The sequence below is a fragment of the Anomaloglossus baeobatrachus genome, chromosome 3 (genome assembly GCF_048569485.1).
Source record: "Anomaloglossus baeobatrachus isolate aAnoBae1 chromosome 3, aAnoBae1.hap1, whole genome shotgun sequence".
Classification (NCBI taxonomy): Eukaryota; Metazoa; Chordata; class Amphibia; order Anura; family Aromobatidae; genus Anomaloglossus; species Anomaloglossus baeobatrachus.
Genome location: NC_134355.1, coordinates 562,303,142 through 562,321,742, shown reverse-complemented (window position 1 = coordinate 562,321,742; position 18,601 = coordinate 562,303,142). Strand labels below are relative to the sequence as shown.

Below are 18,601 nucleotides of genomic sequence, written 5' to 3'. Positions count from 1 at the left end.
AATATTTCCACAACTTTAAACATCCCAGGAAGCACTGTGCAAGCGATCATACTGAAATGGAAGGAGTATCATACCACTGCAAAGCTACCAAGACGCGGCCATCCCTCAAAAATTTAATCTCAAAGGAGAAGACTGATCAGAGATACATCCAAGAGGCCCATGATCACTCTGGATGAACTGCAGAGATCTACAGCTGAGGTGGGAGAGTCTGTCCATAGGATACAATCAGTCATACATTGCACAAATCTGGCCTTTATGGAAGAGTGGCAAAAAGAAAGCCATTTCTCAAAGATATCCATAACAAGCGTTGTTTGAAGCTTGCCAAAAGCCACCTGGGAGACACACCAGACATGTGGAAGAAGGTGCTCTGGTCAGATGAAACCAAAAATCGAACTTTTTGGGCACAATGCCAAACGATACGTTTGGCTTAAAAGCAACAGCTCCTCACCCTGAACACACCAACCCCACTGTCAAACATGGTGGTGGCAGCATCATGGTTTGGGCCTGCTTTTCTTCAGCAGGGACAGGGAAGATGGTTAAAATTGATGGGAAGATGGATGGAGCCAAATACAGGACCATTCTTGAAGAAAACCTGTTGGAGTCTACAAAAGACCTGAGACTGGGACGGAGATTTGTCTTCCAACAAGACAATGATCCCAAACAAAGCAAAATCTACAATGGAATGGTTCACAAATAAATTAATCCAGGTGTTAGAATGACCAAGTCAAAGTCCAGACCTGAATCCAATCGAGAATCTGTGGAAAGAGTTCAAAACTGCTGTTCAAACGCTCTCCATCCAACCTCACTCAGCTCCAGCTATTTGCAAAGGAAGAATGGGCGAAAATTTCAGTCTCTGGATATGCAAAACTGATAGACACATACCCCAAGCGACTTACAGCTGTAATCGCAGCAAAAGGTTACGCTACAAAGTATAAACGTAAAGGGGATGAATAATATTACACGCCCCAATTTTCAGTTTATTAGTTTTGATAAAAGTTTAAAATAAGCAATAAATTTCATTCAACTTCACAATTGTGTCCCACTTGTTGTTGATTCTTCACCATAACATCAACATTTTTTATCTTTATGTTTGAAGCCTGAAATGTGGGGAAAGGTTGAAAAATTCAAGGGGGCCGAATAATTTCGCAAGGCACTGTATATCTACAAGCGATTAAGTGCATACCTCCCGAAAGTTCATCTTTCCATCAATATCTTCATCTACTTCTGTGATCATATTCTTCAAACCAAGATGAGTCTGTGGGGCTCCCAACTTCTCCATCATAAGCTTCAGCTCCATCATGTCTATGAAATTGTCCCGTCCAGTGTCATACCTACACAGCACAAAAGAAAAAAAAAAATTTGATACAACTAAAGTAGTCCTATGTAAAGTTTAATTAGAACAGAATGAAAAATGATGGAAACTCTCCACAACACGCTGTGCTTCTATTTCTTACATTCTTTTTTATATCCAGTTCCAGTTATAACCTATAAAAGAGTAAGGCTGCTTTCACACTACATTTTTTTTAACATCCGTCATGAACGTTTTTTTTAACGCAAAAACGGATCCAGTGCAAATGCGTTTTCATTTCAATGCAATTGCAATGGACTTGCGTCAACATGCGTTCACCTGCGTTTGCGTGAGTTTTCTCCCTCCCCCTCCCTCCCTCTACTCTCCCCCGCCTGAGAGCGGAGGACGCTCGTAACCAAGGTAAACATCAGGTAACCGCGGCCTTAGTTACCCGATGTTTATCTTGGTTACGTGTGCAGAGAGCAGCAGCCCGGCTCCTAGCAGCTGCAGACGCTCGTACCCAATGTAAATATCGGGTATCCAAGCAAGTTACCCGATGTTTACCTTGGTTACGAGCCTCCACAGCTGTCAGATGTCTGCTCCCAGTCTTTCACGTTCAGTTCCCCTCACTCCCAATCACTTGACTCCAATGGCCGCCCATAAACTTAAAGTGACAGGATCCTGCAATATAACACATGCGTTTGCATGCGTTTCTTTGCAAAAACAGGATCCGCTTTTGCAGCAAAAAAACGTTCATGACGCGCATGCTAAATAAAAAACGTAGTGTGAAAGCAGCCTAAACAATATTCTGTACTTTACAGCTCAATACAACCCACAACTTCTTTAAGGTCATAATTGGATACCCACAGATCTCGAGAGGGCACTCATATACCTCCAAATTCATACAAATACTTAGAAGTTCTATTGGTAGGATATATTGCATATGATGGAGCTAGTCAATGTATACACACATACAGTTAGGTCCAGAAATATTTGGACAGTGACACAAGTTTTGTTATTTTAGCTGTTTACAAAAACATGTTCAGAAATACAATTATATATATAATATGGGCTGAAAGTGCACACTCCCAGCTGCAATATGAGAGTTTTCACATCCAAATCGGAGAAAGGGTTTAGGAATCATAGCTCTGTAATGCATAGCCTCCTCTTTTTCAAGGGATCAAAAGTAATTGGACAAGGGACTCTAAGGGCTGCAATTAACTCTGAAGGCGTCTCCCTCGTTAACCTGTAATCAATGAAGTAGTTAAAAGGTCTGGGGTTGATTACAGGTGTGTGGTTTTGCATTTGGAAGCTGTTGCTGTGACCAGACAACATGCGGTCTGGAGGAACTCTCAATTGAGGTGAAGCAGAACATCCTGAGGCTGAAAAAAAAGAAAAAATCCATCAGAGAGATAGCAGACATGCTTGGAGTAGCAAAATCAACAGTCGGGTACATTCTGAGAAAAAAGGAATTGACTGGTGAGCTTGGGAACTCAAAAAGGCCTGGGCGTCCACAGATGACAACAGTGGTGGATGATCGCCGCATACTTTCTTTGGTGAAGAAGAACCCGTTCACAACATCAACTGAAGTCCAGAACACTCTCGGTGAAGTAGGTGTATCTGTCTCTAAGTCAACAGTAAAGAGAAGACTCCATGAAAGTAAATACAAAGGGTTCACATCTAGATGCAAACCATTCATCAATTCCAAAAATAGACAGGCCAGAGTTACATTTGCTGAAAAACACCTCATGAAGCCAGCTCAGTTCTGGAAAAGTATTCTCTGGACAGATGAGAGAAAGATCAACCTGTACCAGAATGATGGGAAGAAAAAAGTTTGGAGAAGAAAGGGAACGGCACATGATCCAAGGCACACCACATCCTCTGTAAAACATGGTGGAGGCAACGTGATGGCATGGGCATGCATGGCTTTCAATGGCACTGGGTCACTTGTGTTTATTGATGACATAACAGCAGACAAGAGTAGCCGGATGAATTCTGAAGTGTACAGGGATATACTTTCAGCCCAGATTCAGCCAAATGCCGCAAAGTTGATCGGACGGTACTTCATAGTACAGATGGACAATGACCCCAAGCATACAGCCAAAGCTACCCAGGAGTTCATGAGTGCAAAAAAGTGGAACATTCTGCAATGGCCAAGTCAATCACCAGATCTTAACCCAATTGAGCATGCATTTCACTTGCTCAAATCCAGACGTAAGACGGAAAGACCCACAAACAAGCAAGACCTGAAGGCTGCAGCTGTAAAGGCCTGGCAAAGCATTAAGAAGGAGGAAACCCAGCGTTTGGTGATGTCCATGGGTTCCAGACTTAAGGCAGTGATTGCCTCCAAAGGATTCGCAACAAAATATTGAAAATAAAAATATTTTGTTTGGGTTTGGTTTATTTGTCCAATTACTTTTGACCTCCTAAAATGTGGAGTGTTTGTAAAGAAATGTGTACAATTCCTACAATTTCTATCAGATATTTTTGTTCAAACCTTCAAATTAAATGTTACAATCTGCACTTGAATTCTGTTGTAGAGGTTTCATTTCAAATCCAATGTGGTGGCATGCAGAGCCCAACTCGCGAAAATTGTGTCACTGTCCAAATATTTCTGGACCTAACTGTATATAATATATATATATATATATATATATATATATATATATATATATATATATATATATATATATATATATATATATATATATATATATATATATATATATATATATATATATATATATATATATATATATATACACACACACACACACACACACACACGCACACAAACACACACACAGTGAAATAAGTATTGAACACCAATCCACAAAGACAAATAAATTAAACCATAGAGGTCCATAAATTAAGGGTAATAATGATACATAAACAGGGGGAAAAAAACAAAAACTATTGCACACATGAAGAGGTGCAAAAAATAAAGTGATGGAAAGTCATGACACCAGCTGAAATCTATTAACAATTAGAAAGCAATCCTAACACTTAGTAAAAAAATATCAGCTGGTTCGATTGACGGCTATAAAAGGATGTCTCATTACCAAGGTGCCAAATAAGAAACCTCTCATGAAGGGTAAAACCAGTGAGCTGTCTGAAGACCTTGGCATCCTTAATGTTGCAAAACAAACTGATGCCATTGGTTACAGAAGAATTTCTAAACTACTGAAGGTTCCAGTGAGCACTGTTGGGGCCATAATCCTGCAGTGGAAAAAACATAATTTCACCATAAACCAAACCTGATCAGGTGATGAAAGATGACAGATAGAGGATTGAAAAGAATTATCAGAAGAGTTGTCCAAAAGCCAACAAATAGCTGTGGAGCGCTGCAGAAAGACCTGGAATCAACAGGTACAATTGTTTCCAAGAAAACAATAAGTAATGCACTCAACCTCCATGGCCTCTATGTCAACAACATCTGAACAACAAGAAAAATGAGGACGTAGTATTGTAGCAGCAAGAGTACCCCGCTTCACAGTGGGAATCACCTGCTAGGATAAAGTGCACGTACAAAAAAGCAGCAAAGGCACTCAACTTACAAGTTAGTAACACTCACCCATGGTACCCTGGATTCTGCAAGATATTGTGTCTCCAAGACCCCTACGCACGTTTCGCGTGGGCTTCTTCAGAGGAGTCTTTAAGACATGGCCTATATGCACGCTCACCATGCAAAACTCCACTGCTGAACAAAAAGTTTTCAAATTTGTTCAACATTTATACAAGCTTATGAAATACTGGAAGAATATAATCTTATCAGAAGAGACCAAAATTTAAATTATTTGCATGCAATAATAAACACCATGTTTAGAGGCCAAAAGACACTACTTACCACCCCAAAAAACACCATACCAACAGTGAAGTTGAGAGGTGAGGACATCATTGGGGGGGCAGTCTTTCAGCATAAGGCACTTGCAAATATCACATAATGGAAGGAAGAATGAATAGACATCGCTAAAAATTTGCTGCCATCTACCAGGATGATGAAGGCGAAACAAGGGTGGACATTTCAGCAAGACAATGATCCCAAACACACAGCCAGGGAAACTCCATTGGTTTCAGAGAAAGAAAATAAAGCTGCTAGAATGGCCCAGCCAATCACTTGACCTGAATCCAAAACAGAACATTTATGGAAGGCACTAAAGATCTAAATTCATAGAAGGAACCCACAGAACTGTGCCGCCCCCGTGCCGGCAGCCTGAAGCTGCTCGGGTCCGGGCCTTCCGGTGGGTGGCTCGAGGGTCTCCGGACCTGGGGGATCCCCCGGACACTCCGAATGAATAGGGTTTGGGGGTGGTGGATGTAGGACGTATATGTACGAGCTGGGCCGTACTAGGTTCGTGACGCCACCTACGGTATGTGGTGAGTTTGGACACCACTGCTGCAATTACGGGGCACCCAGTGGGAGATGTTGTGCAGCAAGTTGTTAACCCCTCCGTGGGCAGGGATGGTGGCCCCGGGACCCGTTGGGATTTGTTGGTGCAGGGAGATGGGAGACCGCAGGGTACTGGTGTACTCACCAGTGAAGGAAACACACGAGTCTCTGGTAAACCAAGGTGAGTGTGGTCGGTGCCCGTAGCCGGCTGCGTTCTGGTCCCCCACCCGGCTGGTGGTCTCTGTCTTTCTCCTGCACTCTTGTGTAATGGTGGCCTGCCTGTGCTTGCAACTTCAGGAGTCCGCTCCCGACTGGATGTGGACTAAGGAGCCCTTGCCCGCAGACGCTGGCCAGTGGGATCTCTGAGCTGTGGCCTTTTATCCCCCTCGGTGCGCTGTTGCCTTCTATCGGGACTTTGGGTGGGACAGGACCTCTAGTCCTGGCCTCAATCGGTAAATTAGCTGGTTCCAGTCGCTTCTGGTCCCGGCTTCAGGGTCCGAGTACCCCCTTGTGTGCTCCAGTTTCCGAGTCTGTTCCCCGGGTCGGTATCGACGGGCCACTACCCTGTCCACCTCGGTTAGACCGAGCAGTCTTCCTGGCTCCTGCAGACAGAGACCATCGTTGGCTCCTACCCTGGTACCTGTCAATTTGCCTTCAGGCCTGACACACAGGCCTGACCTCCACTCTCCTTGAACTATAAACTGAACTGTCTGTAGACTCACTGTTTTCCCACCCCGGGCTGTCTAGACTCCTCGGTGGGCGTCTTCCAACCGCCTGGATCCGCCCCCTGGTGTGTCCATCTAGCCCTGAGGGGGGTGACTAGGGTTTTAAGGTCAGCTGATGTCACCTGTGAGGGAAAGGTGTAGTGCAGGGGCCTGACTACCTGGCACGGCCAGCGCATCACAGAACTGTGAGGCTTTGAAGAGAGTGTGGAAGAATGGGCCAAAACCACACCTGAGCAATGCATGTGACTAGTTTCTCCATACAGGAGGCGTCTTGAGAAACAAATGACAATAGCACCTTTATAGATATATTTACGGTACTTAGAAAATTGGTGAAGTGTTCAATACTTACTTCACCCGGTGTGTGTGTGTGTGTGTGTTTGTGTATGTGTTATATATATATATATATATATATATATATATATATATATATATATATATATATATATATATATATATATATATATATATATATATATATATATATATATATATATATATATATATATATATATATATATATATATATATAATAGGCTGGAGCTAATAGCAGAAAAAATATTAGGAATTTTAGAGCCCATGTGGGACAACACATCAGTTAATCCACATAACGTCTCTGCAGATGGGAACAGCTATCTTGCAGGGAACGTTCACATTATCAGCTGCATTTCTGTAAGTGGAGATTTAGGCCCAGAAATAAAGAAATATGGGGAAAGAACTATAAATAGGAAAGCATTCCAGCACACGGCTGCTGTTCACATGGATTTTGGTTGGCCTGCTGCTTTAAGAAAAGAAAAAAAAAAAAAAACTTGTTCTGGGTTAAAGTGGAAGTTACGAAAAGGAAAGAGGCAGAGAACAAACATTCGGCCCATTTATAGACAAGTCTGTAGGACAGGGATGTATAGAGCCGCGTGGACACACACAGCACACCTCTATACACACACTGGAAGGAAGACTTGTCTTACTGCACACATAGGAGAATGTAAGAGAACTGGATAATGAAATAATAGAAAATGACTGCTCTTGTATACGATCTGTACTGGAGCCCAGGATGTTATATGTGTAGCATACCGACCGGAGCCACAAGGATAACACAAAAATGCTGGGTAAATACTCGTCACTTGACACTTCATGTATCACTGCTAATATGACATCCTAGGAAATCTGTTAGGGTAAGTTCACACAGTGCGTTTTTCGCGGCGTTTTTGCGCGTTTTTTGGGTGCGTTTTTGGCCTCAAAACTGCATGACTTTGCTTCCCCAGCAAAGTCTATGAGTTTTCAATTTTGCTGTCCGCACACAACTTTTTTTTAAGCTGCGTTTTTGAGCTTAAAAAAAAAATAAAAAAAAATGGACATGTCAATTCTTTCCTGCGTTTTTCTGCGTTTTCCCCCCATACAATGCATTGGAAAAACGCAGCAAAACGCAGAGATCAAAAACGCAGCAAAACGCAGGCAAAAACGCATGAGTTTTTTGCCGCGTTTTTTTGACGGGGTGCGTTTTTAGCGGTCAAAAACGCGCAAAAACACAACTTCAAAAAAAACGCAGTGTGTGAACTTAGCCTTATACTGTGGACAATAGTACGAATTACAAAAAGAAAAATACCTTACCAATCCACCGCTCGTGTGCCAACACTGTCCTGGGTCCCTGCGATGACATGCCGCATAAAAGCTGCAGCCAATCATTCGCTATAGTGATTACATTAAACGAAGGTCAATGCTGTGGGAAGTGATTGGATGAAGCGGTTGTAAGTCGTGTGACATGACATTGCCAGAGCCGGCTGAGCCCCGGAGGATTGCCAAGTATTGCTCCTTCTATTCTTTTATACGATTGTTAGCTGTTCTCTAACAGAACTCCATTGTAAACATATAGAGAGTAAAGTCACATTGGAACACGTGGCCCGAGTGCTGGGTCCACAGACCGATATATGCTGAGCACTGTCCACAGGAACACGTCAGGGGGTGATGGAACTCAGTGACGCCCATGGAAGGGGGGGGGGGGGGGGAAGGGGTCTACACCTCCTGGATCTTCCCCGGGTCAGCTCTGCGATGTATAAAGAGGGATAACTTTCCGGTTCCCATTCCAGAGAACAAAAGGTAAAATCAGAGAAGAAAAGTGATTAAGACCCTTGTACCCATCAGCATGAGTGACATTCTGCGCAGCCACAAAAGCTAATGCTTAATAGATCCAGAGACATCAGGAATCAGAACTGTAAATGCTTTGCAGGATGCCGGTGACTGGTTATCTTAATAATAGTATTAGGCTGAATTCATTCAAGACTTTGTGGCTTTTAACAAAATTTATTTTTTCCCAAAAATGCTGTGGCCAGATGGTATTTTATATTAAATGTCTGTAGTTACAGGAAAGGCCAAATGCACAAGGATTAGCCCCTAGAGAAGCGGCTCACGGGATTGCACTTTGTGCCTTTGGTTATTTCCTTACTGTAGGGGAACCTAGCAGCAAATGTACAATTCCTCCGCAGCGCCTCCGCAAGAGAAAAGACGTACCGCACAGATCCAAATGAAATCATAGCAATGCATGGACCAGCTCTGGACTGCCAGAGTGTGTGTGTGTGTGTGTGTGTGTGTGTGTGTGTGTGTGTGTGTGTGTGTGTGTGTGTGTGTGTGTGTGTGTGTGTGTGTGTGTGTGTGTGTATTCAGTCTATAAAAAGGTGAGCATCGTCATCCTTCTGTCTTTTAAAGGGAATCTGTCAGCAGGTTTTTGCTATGTAAGATGAAGCCAACGTGCCGTTAGGGGTAAGACAGAAAGTTCAGGCATACCTGTATTGTCACAGTCCAATCTTTTGCTCATTTGCTATGATTGTTTTAGCAGCCAGACCCTTATTGCTGCGGCTAGCTCACTCAAGCCATGTTGTCCATGCCCCCTCCTCTCATTGTACATTGACTGAGGTGTCAATCTCTATAGAGAGCCTCGTGTGGGTGGGACAGCCCTCTGGACTCTGCTACATGACAAGCTAAAAACACACATTTTGTCAGAACGGTTGTAGCCAGTAATCTAAGTGATACAATGTTGGATTCAGGAACTCTTTGCCTACATCATGCTGCTCTCAGATGAGGAAGCAAAAACCTGCTGACTAATTCCCTCTAAAGCGTCACTCAGCCCCCCAATCCCAACCTCCCAAAAAACAGCGCACAAGATATCCCGCAACTACTGCTAAAGCACAAACTTGTTCACATTGGGTTCAGACTGCTGGATCTCCCACCCTGAGGTAAGAATACTGAAATCCTGTCCTGAGCGGAGCAGAGGTGCACTTGCATGATATTTGCTCCATTCATTGTCTATGGGACTACCAGAGATAGCAGATGGCAGGCATGTAGAGCCCAACTATCAGCGTTCCAAAGCCCCGACCTCAGAGGATGCCAGCCAAAACAGGACTTCAACCCAGATAAATGTTATTATTAAGGCAGCTGTGAGCACTGTGTGGTCAGCCATGATCTACATTTACTAGTGGGTGACCAGGTCCCGTTTACACAGTATATACTACTGGAATATCACTGCAGAATATTTACCTGGACTTTGGACACTTTCCAGTTTGCAGCTACACATTTCTTTCTTTCATCTTGCCTGTACTCTCCTTATCTGATTTTTATTGTTTGCTATCAGATAATAAAGTCGTTTTTTTCCATGATGTAGTCAGAGCCGTCTTCTTCACTTCTACTACTTGGGACACCTTACATATTAATCCAGTGGATAAGTTATGATGTACGCAAAGAGACCCTGAATCCAACGATTATCACTTAGTTTACAGTGGTTCTGACAGTTTTTAGATTTAGCAATGCAGAGCTGAAAATCTTAATTACTCACCGGTAATGGGATTTTCAATAGCCCATGACAGCACCACATGAGAGATAGGTTCCGCCCACATCAGGACAGGAAACCCACTGATATAAAGGCGGTACCTCTCCTCCACATCAGTAGGTTTTCAGAGCCAGAGAGGACCAACAAAACACAATAAACAGATTAATCACACCACCACCCAAGGAAACCACCAATAACTCTAACACTCCCCGAAGGGTGCCCACAACCAGTGAATAGGGGGGGAACTAAGGGTGCTGTCATGGGCTATTGAAAATCCCATTACCGGTGAGTAATTAAGATTTTTCCCTGCCGCCCATGACAGCACCACATGAGAGATTTATATAGACCAACCACCTTAGGGAGGGACCACCGCTTGTAAGACCCGTCTCCCAAAGGAAAGGTCAGTTGTGGAGGACAAGTCCAGCCTATAGTGCCGAAAGAAAGTCCCAGGAGACGACCAAGTAGCCGCCCGACAGATCTGGTCAAGAGAGGCATCCGCCCTCTCCGCCCAAGACGTAGACACTGCTCTAGTGGAGTGCGCCCTTATGCCCGGAGGAGGAGTGGCGTCTGTAGCCGAGTACGCCAAACCGATGGCATCCCTGACCCATCTGGCCAAGGTAGCTTTAGAAGCCCCACGCCCCTTGGACTGCCCCTGAAAAGTGACAAACAGGACCTGAGACTTCCTCCATTCCCTAGTCCTATCTAGGTACGTGACTAAGGCCCTCCGGACATCCAACGTGTGTAAGCTAGCCTCCGTCTCGTTCCGAGGGGGGTCACAGAGGGAAGGGAGCACGATCTCTTGGGACCTATGAAAAGGGGTAGAAACCTTGGGAAAGTAGAAAGGATCAGTCCGCAACACTACCCTGTCATCCAGAATCTGGGTATAAGGGTGAACCACAGACAAGGCTTGGAGATCCCCCACCCGCCTGGCCGAGGTGAGCGCGACGAGGAGGAAAACCTTAAGGGACAGCAGTTTGAGAGGGACTTCCCCTAAGGGCTCAAACGGAGGCCCGGTGAGGGCATCCAACACTAAATTAAGGTCCCAAGGGGGAACCCTGGGAGCCCGAACAGGTACAGACTTGGACTTAGATTTAATGAACCGGCAAACCCATTCATTCTGCGCCAGACTACAATGAAACAGAGCCCCTAAGGCTGATACCTGCACCTTGAGCGTACTGGTGGAGAGCCCCAATTCCAACCCCTTCTGGAGGAATTCCAGAATAGCCGGGATAGGAGGGGGGCCCTCCGCCCGAGCCCCCGACTGAAGGAGAAAGCGCTTCCAGACCCTACCGTAAATGGCTGTGGTGACCGCTTTCCTACTGCGAAGAAGAGTAGCGATTAAGCAAGAGGAAAACCCACGTCGAGCTAGCAGCCGCCGCTCAAACGCCAAGCCGTCAAATGGAGAGCCGGGTCGGGGGGGTGACGGACTGGGCCCTGGGACAGGAGATGAGGGGCGTCCGGGAGAACCCAAGGATCCCCCAGAGACAGTGTCCGCAGCCAGTAAAACCACGCCCGTTTTGGCCAGAAGGGGGCGATGAGAATAATCTCCGCCCCGTCGGTCCGGATTTTCCGGAGAACCGAAGGCAACAGGATCAGGGGAGGAAATGCGTACAGGAGGCCCTGAGACCAAGACATCTGGAAGGCATCGAGGGCAACAGGATCGTCTCGGGGGTTGAGAGAGCAGAACCTGTCCACTTTCCGATTTGCCCGGGTAGCGAACAGGTCCAGAACAGGGACACCCCATAGAAGCGTGATCTTGTGAAAGACCTCCGGGTCCAAGGACCACTCCCCCTGACGGAGACAGTGCCGGCTGAGGAAGTCTGCCTCCTCGTTGTCCGTCCCCTTGATATGAAGAGCTGTCAAGGAGGAGAGATGTTGTTCGGCCAGCTGGAAGATGTGCAAAGTCAGAGCCAGAAGAGAAGGGGATCTGGTGCCGCCCTGATGGTTGATGTACGCTACCGTCACCCTGTTGTCCGAAAGGATCCGAACATGGCGACCTTCCAAGAAGGGGAGGAACCCCTCTAGCGCCTTGAGAACCGCCATAAGCTCCCTGAAGTTGGAGGACTGTCTGACCAACTGAGCGTCCCAGGGACCCTGAAGCACCAGGTGGCGTAGATGGGCACCCCACCCCCAATGGCTGGCATCCGTGACTATTGTGTCCGTGACCGGGGAAAGCCAAGGAACCCCCATCCGGAGGTGAGAGGGGTCCTGCCACCAACCCAGGGAGTGCAAAGTGGCCGCAGACAGGGTCAAAAGCTTCTCCAAACAGCCTCCCTTCCACACCGGGCCGGACCTGGGACATCAATGGGTTGTCCATACCAGGACAGGAAACCAAACTGATGTGGAGGAGAGGTACCGCCTTTTTATCAGTGGGTTTCCTGTCCTGATGTGGGCGGAACCTATCTCTCATGTGGTGCTGTCATGGGCGGCAGGGAAAAAATCTGCACCCACCCACAGCAGGCTCTACAGACAGTGAAGTGCTAATCACAGAAGTCGGGTATGCCATGAAAAAAGCACTGTAGTGTAGCAATGATAGGGTACTGAAGTTAAAATGAACATGGCAGGTAAACAACCCAGTGTTAAAAGAGACACTGCTGAAATATCTGTGCTAAACCTAAAGGCCCCGTTACACGCTACAATTTATCTGACGATATGTCGTCGGGGGTCACAGTTTTCGTGACGCACTTCAGTCGTTAGCGACGTTGTTGCGTGTGACACCTACGAGCGGCCGCTAACGATCCCAAAAACGACAAAAATCGTTGATTTTGACACGTCGTTCCTTTCCCAAATATCGTTGCTCGTTTTGGACGCAGGTTGTTTGTCGTTCCTGAGGCAGCACACATCTCTACGTGTGACACCCCGGGAACAATGAACAACATTGTTCCTGCGTCCTCCGGCAACAAGGTGGGAGTGACGATAATGCGGCTGCTCTCCACCCCTCCGCTTCTATTGGTGGCCCGCTGTGTAATGTCGCTGTGACGCCACACGAACCTCCCCCTTAAACAATAGTTTGTTCGCCGGCCACAGCGACGTCGTTAGGAAAGTATGTGCGTGTGACGCATACTAGTGATATTGTTCGCCCCGGGCAGCGATTTGCCCGTGATGCACGCACGACGGGGGCGATCGCTAGCGATGTCGCTGCGTGTAAAGCGGCTTTTACATTGCGCCGTCTTCAGATTACATAGTAAAAACCTGCTGAAGGATTCCCTTCAAATGGGAATGCTGCTCACTCAAGGATTACATAGTCTGACCGGGAATGCTATTACCAGCTGATTAGCTTTTACTCTGGTGGGTAATAAGCAGGTGACTCTCCTCCATAATGTACATATAGTCTAACACCTTTGTTCTTTAAGCATATGATAGATCTGCATAAAGATAAAAAAAAAAATCTCCATATAACTTAAAAGCAAAAAAACCTTGACAGATAAACTAATAAAAACCCTAATAAACCGCACCTTCCAAACATAGGATCAGACGCTACTAGAGAAGAGACAAGCTTATAACAGTGAAAATAAAACTACTGTATAGTGTCAGAAAGAGGAATGTGGAAGGAACTACCCCCCCCCTCCCGAATCTCCCGACATTTGTGTCACTGTTGTAACTTGTTGAGCAATTTCTATCAAGATAAGATTGTCAAGGGAGTTTGTTCCTTGAATGTGAACACAGTAGAGTTGTTCCTTGCGGAATACAGACTGCTACAAAGTCAATGTGCTAATCTCCTATTTATTAGTTAGAATTGCTGATCATGTCATTTTTGAAGAGTTTCCAGGACTATTAAAGTGAACTTGTCGAATTTATGCTGCCGCAGCCACAGGCTCCATTATTTCACCCACGTAGGTCTTATTCTGAAAAGCTGGGGATGTTCAAGGCCGGTCCCCAGTGGGGTTTCCCTCCCAGACTCTCCAGATTGACAGGGGTCTCCCTAAATAGGTGTATATGGAAAGGCCAGTCAGTTTGAGGGAGAAGCTTGCACTAGTCATCTAAGGTCATCTCCAGCTGGCTTATCAAAAAACCCCGCAGTACTTCAGTGTAAAACATACGGTACCCAGCTGCAATAACAGAGCCAGTGTCAGATTCATGCTGCCCGTGGATGGGACACGGTGACTATAATAACTGGTTCCCTTTAAACATTGTAATAGTACTTAATCAGATCAGTAGCGGGTCTGACTCTCGGCACCACCAAATCATCTCTGCCCAGTGCCCTTCATTATTTACCAGGCACTGCTCCACACATTGTATAGTGCCTGTATCTGGAACTGCAGGTCACTGCCATTCATATCAACCCCTTTATGAAAGGTATACAACATTCCCTGGAAAACCTTCCCCGAGACGTGCTAAAATACCGAAGTTATTAGATATACCTGGCCCCGGAAAAGCTAAGACACAATCACCATTACAGCGGACTTCACTCTGCTTTTCCACAATCCTGAGTGGTAACTTTGCTTAGATAATTGATATGAGGACAAATCTCTGTGGGAGCTTCAATGGCGACCATATTGGTTGTCTTATCACAGGCAATCCCTTTAATGAGAGGTCTGGCTTCCAAGGATCCTGCAGAGTCCTGAACACAGATTAAAGCACACCAATCACCAGGATTTCCCATATAACCTAAAGCCAGTGCTGTACTGGCACTATGAGGTTGATTCTCTACATACCTTCAGTGGTCAGCTCGGATGTATAGGTTCTGAAACACAAGCAAATTTGTAAAATGAGCAGTTTGATTGACAGCTAATAGCTGGGGTTTGATAGTGATTCCGCCCCTTGCCTGTCCATCCTACCACTACCTATTATTTATGCTAATTCCATTATAGAGGCGTTTTACTAATGGTTGTGGCTATAAATCATGGTGGCTAGAAGGACCTTGGTGACGTCATACCCATGTAATCAGTAGGGGCGGGGCCTCAGCCAACAGAAAAATGTTACTTCCTGGTATAAGCCATGTTGGCTGAGGCCCCGCCCCTACTGATCACATGGGTATGACGTCACCAAGGTCCTCCTAGCCACCATGATTTATAGCCACCACAACCATTAGTAAAACGCCTCTATAATGGAATTAGCATAAATAGATAGTGGTAGGATGGACAGGAAGGGGGCGGAATCACTATCTATTATTTATGCTAATTCCATTATAGGAGGCGTTTTACTAATGGTTGTGGTGGCTATAAATCATGGTGGCTAGAAGGACCTTGGTGACGTCATACCCATGTGATCAGTAGGGGCAGGCCCTCAGCCAACATGGCTTATACCAGGAAGTAACATTTTTCTGTTGGCTGAGGCCCCGCCCCTACTGATTACATGGGTATGACGTCACCAAGGTCCTTCTAGCCACCATGATTTATAGCCACAACCATTAGTAAAACGCCTCTATAATGGAATTAGCATAAATAATAGGTAGTGGTAGGATGGACAGGCAAGGGGCGGAATCACTATCTATTATTTATGCTAATTCCATTATAGGAGGCGTTTTACTAATGGTTGTGGTGGCTATAAAAGGTAGCTAGAAGGACCTTGGTGACGTCATACCCATGTGATCACTAGGGGCAGGGCCTCAGCCAACATGGCTTATACCAGGAAGTAACATTTTTCTGTTGGCTGAGGCCCCGCCCCTTCTGGTCACATGGTTATAACGTCACCAAGGTCCTTCTAGCCACCATGATGTATAACCACAACCTTCTATAATGGAATTAGCAGAAGTTATAGATAGTGGGAGGATGGACAGGCAGGGGGCGGAATCACTATGAATACCCACCCCAGCTATCAGCTGATCGGCAGCTGCTGCCAATCAAAAGGGTGCTCATTTTACAAGATTTACTTGCTTGTGTTTCAAAACATATACATCCGAGCTGACAACTAAAGGTGTATATAGAATCAGCCTGATAGTGCCATTATAGTACTGGCTGTAGGTTATATAGGAAAATCCTGGTGACAAGTGCCCTTTAATGTTGTATTTAGATGTGCTGATTTTAGCTCACCAATGCAATAAAAGAAGAGCGCCCATCATTTATCAACAAGTCGTCCAGCGCTCGTTTACCAGCCGACAGGAGATGGATTGTTCTGTCCCCATACAGTAGAATATATTTGGCCCAGACTATTTACATTTTTATTTTGGCCTGTCAAATGATCCAATCAATTGACGGGCGTTTTTCTTATTTGCTGGGTAATCGCCGGCATGTTTACATTGGCAGAAAATCCGTGAATGGAAACTCTTACTCCCGATTATTTACTGGTAGAAATGCACCATAACTTCAGTGGGGGAACCACATTCAGAAATTGGGGTTTGCACTGCCACACCACACAATGTGTGAACCAAGCCTTAGGGTACTTTCACACTTGCGTTCAGCGGAGTCTGTCACTATGGAGAATAGCGCAGTCCGTTAACGCACTGCGCTAGTCTCCATAGACTTGTATGGACGACGCACTGTAACGCAAGTGTGAGCGTTGCATCCGCTGGACGACGCAGCGTTGTTATTTTGACGCTGCGCCAGGCAGGAGGAACGCAGCATGTAACTTTTTTTGAGCAGCGCAATCCGTAGGATTTCACTGTGCATGCTCTCTCTGGCTCCCTGCACCCGTAACCAAGCAAAGTGCTTTGCCGATATTTACCCTCGCTACGTGTGCAGGGAGCCCGAGACTTCCCCACTTGGCTCCACCCCCTCCCGCACTCCGCATGTATGTACACACACACACACACACACGTCCTCAGCGCCATGGCCCACTCTGCTCCACCCACTCCGCACTCCACCCCCCGCACACATTCTCGGCCGCCGAACAATCAGCTGAGCGCCTGGCCGCCAGCATGTGAGAGTGCTCAGCTGAGCGCCCGGCCGCCGGCTATTGAGAGCGATCAGCTGATTATTCACAATAGTCTGTTGCCGGTAAAACTGTAAAAAAGAAAAAAAAAAAAAAAAAAAGCGCTTTCCGTTGTTTTGTACGATCCATTGCATCCGTTGTGCCACTATATGCAACGCATCTGTTGCATCCGTCACACAACACAATGCAACGGATGCCGTTCAACGCAAGTGTGAACCAAGTCTTAGCTACGCTGTGGACACATAATAAGGCAGCATCCAGGAATAGATGTGGAACGTCTCACACCACACATTGGGGACGCCTGAGAAGATTACCAGCCTGCGCTTTATCAAGGGGCACTTGTACTAGACATATTTTGGTAATTTGCTCCGTGGTGTCTAGGAGGGAGCAGCAGACAACTGTTCCCAGGACCTCAGTGGCCGCACTTCAGCTGTACAATGCTATGATTGTCAGCGACACTTGCACAGCTGTAGGACGGGCGTTAGGGGGCCAGGAAAGCCCCGTCTGACCGAAGCTCTCCAGCATCACAGGGCGAGGTTACACACAGGCGCACTGCCAGGCTCCACATAACCACCCCAGGGCCATTGCATATCTGGCCTGGCAGCTTTTACACTCACACACCCACCTCCCAACACACAAGTGGCTGCTCCAAATTCACACTTATTAACCATTTCAGGGCAAAAGACACACACTAATATCAGAAACCATGCAGGCTTCTTGATCTCAGAAGAATACATGGTGGATTTCTGGATTCTTGCAGGCAAAAGTCAGATGAAAAATCGCAATTAAATTACATTACAGTGCAAGACCTCCATCCACGAGCAATAGAACGAAAAAAGAAGAAGAAATCCGACCAAGTATGTTACAGTCTAGCCCTAAATCTCCACTAGGAATGAACAGCGTGTGCAATACCTGATCCACGTGTCCACCGTGCACTGATTGACTACAATAGGTGCGTGATCTATGGGGTTGTCCATTTTGCGGGGAATTTTTGGAGGACAGGTTGTCCATTTTTGACCACAGATTGAATACACCCATTGAAGTCATTGGCTTCTTGAAATAATCAGATGCAATCCAAGAATCATCTGTGTGTGGTCAAGTCATTCTGTGTCATTGTTCTCTGCAGCACAGATACACAATGTGCTGTCGACCATCGAAAACGATTTCTAAGAAAGCTTAAGAATCATTTCACCCTACGAATGAGCGTTTTACTCATTCATAGAGCGATCGGCTGCCTATTTACACTTACTGACAGGGAATTGCGCTCCCTAGGAATCTCGGTTATAGTATTTGGGTAGTGTAAATGCACCCAAGACTACGGAAGTGCTCAGAGGGAAAGGTTCAATACCGTTCACAGGTATAAAGATCTAACCCCTGGATGGAGCACACGGCACTTCTCGTTTGAGCACGCAGCATTCGATAAGGCTACTTTCACACTTGCGTTGGACGGCTTCCATTGCTATACGCAGCCTTGAGGAATTACGGTAACCGTTGCAGGAAACTGTTTTATTCCTCATAGACTTCTATTAGTTACGGATAGCAACGGATGGTCTTGCATTGCATCCACCCCGCGG

At 45.8% G+C, this 18,601-nt stretch overlaps 1 protein-coding gene across 1 annotated transcript in view; it reads right to left on the bottom strand.

The window, feature by feature from the left end:
• The window catches only part of LOC142296842 (EF-hand domain-containing protein D2-like), a 45,589-nt gene that overhangs the window by 20,103 nt on the left and 6,885 nt on the right, over positions 1-18,601 (bottom strand). Inside the window, exon 2 of the mRNA XM_075340884.1 lies at positions 1,184-1,331. Within this exon, the coding sequence (XP_075196999.1) occupies positions 1,184-1,331 (148 nt within the window). The remainder of the gene's footprint in view (positions 1-1,183; positions 1,332-18,601) is intronic.